This window comes from Mustela lutreola, chromosome 2 (genome assembly GCF_030435805.1).
Source record: "Mustela lutreola isolate mMusLut2 chromosome 2, mMusLut2.pri, whole genome shotgun sequence".
NCBI lineage: Eukaryota > Metazoa > Chordata > Mammalia > Carnivora > Mustelidae > Mustela > Mustela lutreola.
This window is the reverse complement of record NC_081291.1, coordinates 65398591-65406698: the sequence shown is the minus strand read 5'-3', so window position 1 is coordinate 65406698 and position 8108 is coordinate 65398591. Positions and strand designations below refer to the sequence as shown.

At 42.8% G+C, this 8108-nt stretch overlaps 1 protein-coding gene across 1 annotated transcript; it reads left to right on the top strand.

Annotated features, from left to right (window-relative positions):
* Nucleotides 1–1465: 1465 nt before the first annotated feature.
* CCR8 (C-C motif chemokine receptor 8) lies at nt 1466–7673 on the top strand. The gene is made up of 2 exons (XM_059162020.1): nt 1466–1593; nt 6127–7673. Exon 2 carries the CDS (start codon nt 6157–6159, stop codon nt 7222–7224), a length of 1068 nt encoding a protein of 355 aa, XP_059018003.1. The 5' UTR covers nt 1466–1593; nt 6127–6156; the 3' UTR covers nt 7225–7673.
* Nucleotides 7674–8108: the final 435 nt, after the last annotated feature.

The window sequence follows — 8108 nt, the reverse complement described above, 5'->3', positions numbered from 1 at the left end:
ACAAGCTGGGTGGCTTAGATGATAGAAATGTATTTGCTCACAGTTCTAGAAGGTAGACGTTCAAGCTCAAGGTGTTGACAAATTGGTTTCCTGGTAAGAGTCTTTTCCTGGCTTATAGATGGCCACCTTCATTAATTGAAGCCCATAGTTTATATTAGGGTTCATTCTGTATTGTACGTTCTCTGGTTTTTGACAAATGCAATAATGATGTGTGTCCCCCACTACATTTCATACAAAATAGTTTCACCAAAAAAAAAAAAAAAATAGTTTCACCACCCTAAAAATGTCCTGTATTCCACCTTCTCATTCCCCTCCCCCTGAACCCCTGGAAACCACTTACCTCTTTTTACTGTCTCTATAGTTTTGCCTGTTCCAGAATATTATATAGCTGGAATCAGATAAGATGTAGCCTCTTCAGATGGGCTGCTTTCACTTAGCAATACAGACATAAAGTGTCCTGGGGGGGCCGGCTTGATAGCTCTTTCTTTTTTTTTTTTTTTAAAGATTTATTTATTTATTTATTTGACAGACAGAGATCACAAGTAGGCAGAGAATCAGGCAGGGAGAGAGGAAGGGAAGCAGGCTCCCTGCTGAGCAGAGAGCTCCATGCCCAGGACCCTGGGATCATGACCTGAGCCGAAGGCAGAGGCTTTAACGCACTGAGCCACCCAGGCACCCTTGATAGCTCTTTTTTCAAATCACTGAATAATATTCCATTGTGTACATTACCACAGCTCATTTATCCATTCCTCGACTGAAGGTTATATTGCCTGCTTCCAATTTGCGGCAATTATGAATAAAGCTGTTATAAATATTCATGCTAGGGTTTTGTGTGTATATGTTTTCAACTCATTTGAGTAAATACCCAGGAGCATGATTACTGGATTATATGGTAAATCTATTACAACTTTATAAAAAAAATTACCAATCTTTTGGCACCTAAGTGGCTCAGTGGGTTAAGCCTCTGCCTTAGGCTCGGGTCATGATCCCAGGGTCCTGGAATGGAGCCCCACATCAGGCTCTCTGCTCATCAGGAAGTTTGCTTCCTCCTCTCTCTCTGCCTGCTTCTCTGCCTACTTGTGATCTCTGTCTGTCAAATAACTAAAATCTTTAGGAAAAAAGAAGCCTTTAAAAAAAATTACCAATCTGTCCAAAAGAAAGTTGCCAAACTGTCTTCCAAAGTAGCGGTACAATTTTGCATTCCCACCAGCAATAAATGAGAGTTCCTCCTGTTCTGCATCCTCTTTAGCATTTGGTGTTGTCCGTGTTTTGGACTTTAGCCATTCTAATAATCAGGCAGTGGTATTTCTCTGTTGTTTTAATTTAAGATTCCCTAATGACAATGATAAGGTGGCGAGCATATTTTCATATGCTCACTTGCCATCTGTGTGTGTTCTTGGGTGAGAACAATTTTTTAAAACTTTTTAAATAACAGTGGGATGGTAGATCCACCCCTATTCTGCCACTCACCACAAACAGATAAGATACCACCCTCGAGAGAGGAGCTCTTGCTCACTGGGCTGCAGACACAGAGGGCAGATTCTGAGAAGAATTAACAACACTGAAATCTCCAGAACAAAGGCTCTAATTAAGGTATGTATTCATTAGCATCCTTGGGGAAGAAGGATAGAAGTAAGCAGGAACACTTTTACGTCCTTGGGAAAAAAGCAAAGGGAAGGCAAATATTTCAGAAGCCTGGTAGAAGAGGTGAATACATATAGATATTTTTAAATCTTTGCTTGTCCTGAGTGCACAAACCTGCAGATATCTTAGTGGCCAGTCCTGGATCTGACTGAGGAAAGCAAGCCATGCCATTTTCTCTGCAGGACGCTAGGAGGGAGTGAAAGCTCCTACAAGAGTGCAAAGTTTGTTAAGAAAATACCTCTTATCATCAGGCATCTGAGAGGAGTCTGTCCTTAGGCTGGTTACAAGGCTTCTATCAGACAAACCGTTACACAGCTACAAGGTAGTTGAGAACTTGAAAGTCAGGTGGCTCAACTTCTAAAAGATTGGTTTGCTTTTGCTCTCCCCACAAAAGCAGCTAAATATGGAAGAGGAAAAAGGGTTCAGAGCAGAAGTAGTTTCAAGTCCTGGCTCTACAGCCTCCCTCTTTGTAACTTTAGTCAATGGACTTACAGTCTCTGGGATTCAGATTCAACCCTAATTCCAGAAACAGAAAGGAAGTAGGAGGACCTGCTTCCCAGGGATTCAAGAGAAATGAATGAAAGAATGCATCTAAAACACCTTGTCTGCTGTAATAAATGATGGACATCCTTAATACTTCACCTAGACTTTACTGATGAGAGAGCATGAAGGAAGAATGGGTTAGGAGTCAGCAGAAAGGATCTGGGGAACGAATGAGTTGAGGACCACCCCTTATTCTAGGATATTAGGAGAGCAGAACAGAAGGAAGGCAAACTGAAAATTATTTTTTTAAACAACTGTCAGACAAGTAGGAAGGAAGATGTAGGAGGAGAGACTATTATTTTGAGAGATTCCTGCCACAAAAAAAAAAAAAAAAAAAAAGACCCACGTCCATACTTCAGAAACTATGTTTTTAAACCCATTTTGGGTACAAACTTAAATAAAATTAATAACTTTAAAAATGGCTAACTTGCTAGGCATTTCCAATTATACAAAGAAAGATGGCCTAGTGGACTAGGGCGTCTGAACTTTCAGCAACCAAACACATTGGAAAAATAGTGCCCAAATTGGAAGTGTCTTGAATGTAAGTATCAATCTGAGAATTATCATGTTGTAATTGTTGTGTCTTCCTTCACATAAATAGAGCATATGTTTCCTTTTTAATCGTGTCCTCATTGATGACCTTCAACAAAGTTTTATAATATTTCACATAACTGAACCGCAGTTTCTATCACGTTTGTCCTTAGAAATCTTAGCAGTTTTTGTTGCTAGGATGATTGGGATCCTTTATTTCTATTGCATTTTTAAAGTAATTATTTATGGTGCTTATAAAAGCAGTGAAAAGAATAATCTGAACTCTTTAGAAGAGCGTGGCTGTATTTTTAAAACAATAGTGTGGGGAGAAGAAAAGCAAGATACAAAAAGAGAGATGTGACAACCATTTGTGTGGGTCAAAAGTGAGCACAAAACAATATTATAAATTATTTAAGAGTACAGTTAAGTATGTAAAAGTACAGGGGGAAGCTGGAATGAACCATATCCAACTGGTTTCAGTAGTTGCTTCTGGGGCCTAGGGATCAGTTGGGTAGTTAAAGAGAACCTTGGCTTCATCTGTATTGCATTAGAAAGGCAGGAAGACAGTGGAAGAAAGAAAAAAGAACCAAAAGCAAATCTGACAATATGTTAGCAATTGCTAATTCTGGGTGGCAGAACTATAGTTATTTCAATTGTCTTCAAAAATTTTGGCTTTTCTTGTTCCACCCAGTCCCCCCGAATTGGTGAGCTGGGGCAGTTTCAATTTTTATGAGACTGACGCGCTGCCTACTACGCTAGGGAGACACCTCAGTTTTCAATTTTTAAAACATGTTAATAGACCTCACTGTTTAGAGAAGCTTTAGGTTTACCGGAAATTTGGATGGAAATTACAGACAGTTCCCATATATGTTCCTCCCCCTACCCTGGACTCCTTGATCTGTTTCCACTGCTGTAACAATATACCATATGCCTGGTGGCTCAAATGGCAGAAATGTACTTTCTCACAGTTCTGGAGGCTAGAAGTCTAAGGTCAAGGTGCTGACGTATTGGGTTCCTGATAAGTGCTCCTTCCTGGCTTGCAGACAGTCACTTTCTCAATTTGTACCCCTATGACTCTCTCTCTCTGGGCATGTATTAAGAGAGAGGTGGGTCTTTGGTATGTCTTCCTCTTCTCAAAAGAACACCAGTCCAATCAGATCAAAACCTCACCCTTACAACATCATTTATCCTCAATTATCTCCTAAAGCCCTATGTCCAAATATCATCACAGTAAGAATTAGAGCTTCAATCTATGGGCTTCAATCAATTCAGTCTTTAACAACCCGACCTAACATCCTGACATCTGGCTTCCCAAAATTCATGTCTTCAAAGTATAACGTATATGCATGCACTCCATTTCAACAGCTCCCAAAGTCTTAACCCATTCCAGCACCAATTCTAGATCCAAAATCTTACCTGGGTATTAGTGAGATCTGAGATATGATTCATCCTGAGGCTGAACTCCTCTCCAGCTGTAAGCCTGTGAAACCAGACAAATTATGCATTCGAAAATACAGCGGTGGGACAGGCATAGGACAGACATTCCCATTCCGCAGGGAACAAACGAGAAAGAACAGAAGGGTCGTGGGTCCCAGGCAAGCCTCAAAGCTAACAGGGCAAATTCAATTAGGTTGTCAAGGATAATCTTTTTTGCCCAGGTGCTCTGCCCTCTGGGCCCACTAGGTGGCAGCATCACCTTAGAGCCCCAGGCGGGAGCCCCGCCCGCACGGCCCGGAGCGGCTGAGCCTCCTGCGGGAAGGAGAGGGAACAGGCTTGCCCATTGCACCTGTGCGGAGGGTGCCTTCTGTAATGTATTCTGTCATTCCTTCGTTTTCTTGAAGGATAAGACGTACTCGCAGGCAAATAGCTCTATTGTCCCATCTTGTAGAATCCTAGAAGTTCAAACGCGTTGGTTTATTTTGTCCTGTCTCTGCAGCTTCAGGCCAAACCGGCAGCGTCTCTGTCCCTAGCTTCTGTTGAAACGGCTCCGTGGGTGGGGCGCCTGGGTGGCTCAGTGGGTTAAAGCCTCTGCCTTCCGCCCGCTCGGGTCTGGCCACATCTTGGGCGTACTCTCCAGAAACGCTTCCTCATTTCTGTGATTCGGACAGGCTTCCCAATCTTCGTGTTCTGATTCCTCTTTGTGTAACTCCTTCAACTTACCTCTCTCCTCTAGCACTTTACAGTTATTGGCGCAGAGAAGCCTCTTAACACTTGGCTTAGGAATACCCCAGCCAAATGTCCAATATTCCGCAAAACGCTAGCAACAATTCAGCCAAGTTCTCTGCCGCTTAGAGCAGGAATCTAATTCCTCCACTTCTCATAACATGTTCCTCATTTCTGCCGGAGACCTCGCCTTTAACATCCGTATTTCCGCTCCCGTTCGGTCCACGGTGATACCTGTATTCTCCCAGACCACGGAAGCTCTCTTTCCAGCCCTCTCTTCGTCCCAAACCCTCAGCATAATCACTTTCACCGTCCAGATCGCCACCAACAGTGTCTTCAAGGCAACCTCGGGTTTTTCTAGCGTGTGGAAAGGATTCTCCACCCATTCCCATTTCCAAAGCCACTTAGGTATTTGCTGTAACGGCATCCACTCATCAGTATCAGGCTGCCATAAGGAAAAGCCAGAAAAAGGAAATTAATTTTGTCACGGTCCTGAAAGCTAGAGGTCCAAGATCAGGGTGCCAACAGGGCCGGTGGTGAGACCTCTCTTCCTGGCTTGCAGCCATCCATCTTCTTGCTGGGTCCTCCTTGGTCTTTTCCCTGTACATGCAGAGAGAGAAAGAGAGAGAGAGAGAGAGAGCGAGCTTGCAAGCTTGGGTGATTCTTCTTCTTAAAAGGACGCCAGGCCTAAGGATTGGAACCCCACCCTTATGATATATTTAACTATACTTACCTCTTTACTGGCTCATCTCCAAATATGGTGACATAGGTGGTGTCTTGGTCAGTTTGGGCTGCTATAACAGAATAACAGAGACTGGATGGTTTATAAACAACTGGAATTTAATTCTCACTATTCTAGAGTCTGGGAGGTCCAAAATCAGGGTACCAGCAGGCTCTGGTGAGAACCCTGTTCCAGGTTGCAGAGAGCCGACTTCTCCTTATAACCTCACATGGCTGTGAGCAGAGAGAAGAAGCAAGCTCTCTTGTGATTCTTATACGGACACTCATTGTATTTATGAGGGCTCTACCCTCCTGTGACCTCATTTAACCCAATTACTTCCCAAAGAACCCACTGCTTAATACCATCACAAGGTGGGGTAAATTCATTTAAAATGAATTTTGGGAGAACACAAGTGTTCAGCCTATTACAGGGATTTAGAGCTTCAGCATATGAATGGGGGAGGCAGTTAGAACTCAATCTATATTTTTAAATAAAAATATTTTTAAGGAATGAATCTCTCTTAGGTGTCTCTCTGACCTGGTCCTCCTGCTTTGATGGATTATACGCTGGAGCCCAATGTGACGACGGTAACCGACTACTACTATCCTGATACCATGTCAAGCCCCTGTGATGGGGAACTTATCCAAAGAGACAGCAAGTTGCTTCTTGCTGTCTTTTACTGTGTCTTGTTTGTATTTGGTCTTCTGGGAAACATCCTGGTCATCCTTGTCCTTGTAGCCTGCAAGAAGCTGAGGAGCATCACCGACGTATACCTCTTGAACCTGGTCCTTTCTGACTTGCTTTTTGTCTTCTCCTTCCCCTTCCAGACCCACTATCAGCTGGACCAGTGGGTGTTTGGAACTGTAATGTGCAAGGTGGTCTCTGGTTTTTATTACATTGGCTTCTTCAGCAGCATGTTTTTTATAACCCTCATGAGTGTGGACAGGTACCTGGCAATTGTCCATGCAGTCTATGCCATGAAAGTGAGGACAGCCAGGATGGGCACAGCCCTGAGTCTGGCTGTGTGGCTGATTGCTATCATGGCCACCAGCCCATTACTAGTGGTGTATCAAGTGGCCTCTGAAGATGGCATTCTACAGTGTTATTCATCTTACAATCAACAGACTCTGAAGTGGAAGATCTTCATCCACTTTGAAATGAATATCTTAGGTCTGTTGATCCCATTCACCATCCTTATGTTCTGCTACATTAGCATTCTGCACCAGCTGAAGAGCTGCCAAAATCACAACAAGACCAAGGCCATCAAATTGGTGCTCATTGTGGTGATCGCATCTTTACTCTTCTGGGTCCCATTCAATGTGGTCCTCTTCCTCACTTCTCTGCTCAACATGAACATCTTGGATGGATGTGTCCTGAGCCAGCGACTGATTTATGCCACTCATGTCACAGAAACCATTTCCTTCACTCACTGCTGTGTGAACCCTGTGATCTATGCTTTCATGGGTGAGAAATTCAAGAAACACCTCTCAGAAATATTCCAAAAGATTTCCAATTATGGCCTCCTCTTTGTAGGAAGACAAATACCTAGGGAGGGCTGGGAAAGACCTCCCTCCTCCTGTCAGCACCCCTCCCGCTCCTCCAGCACAGACTACATTTTGTGACGGGGGCGGGGGGGGGGGTTCTTTTAGGAGACAAAAATGATTTACACTGGAGTCTGAGGCTACTTGAAGGAATACTCTTAGAAATGTTGTTACAGACACAAGGCATATTTCATGATGGTTAATGAATTCCTGTTATTGCAAATTAACTTTCTCAGCTCTCAAAGATTTTGTTACTATTTTCTGGAAATAGTCTATCTATCTCACTATTTAGTATAACGTTAGATTTGGGATTTGTTTCTTAGTTTTGTAGTACCTTTATCATATCTCAACTTAAATTTTATCAAATGCTTTTTCACATCTATTAAGGTGATCATATAGCTTTCTTTCCTCTATCATTCTGTTAATTTGGTGAACTACATCGTCTGATTTTCTTATTTTAAATCAACTTGTATTTTCCCTGGAAAAAAATGACCCCTTGTTCATGATCATTTTAATAAATAATTGGATTCTTGGAAAATTCATATCTGTGTTCATGAGAAATATTACCCTGTAATTTTCCTTTTAAAAGATGGTCAAACATGGCAGCGTATCCACTATCACCACCTATGTTCAACGTAGTACTAGAAGTCCTAGCCTCAGCAATCAGATAACAAAGAGAAATAAAAGGCATCCGAGGGATGCCTGGGTGGCTCAGTTGGTTGGACGACTGCCTTCGGCTCAGGTCATGATCCTGGAGTCCTGGGATCGAGTCCCGCATCAGGCTCCCAGCTCCACGGGGAGTCTGCTTCTCCCTCTGACCTTCTCCGCGCTCATGCTCTCTCTCACTGCCTCTGTCTCAAATAAGTAAAATCTTAAAAAAAAGAAAGACATCCAAAATTGGCAAAGAAGTCAAGCTCTCATTCTCTGCAGTTGACATGGATACTCTATATGGAAAATCCAACAGA

Excerpts from the sequence above, each read along its gene's own strand:
- CCR8 (XM_059162020.1), top strand. The coding sequence starts at position 6,157 with ATGGATTATACGCTGGAGCCCAATGTGACGACGGTAACCGACTACTAC.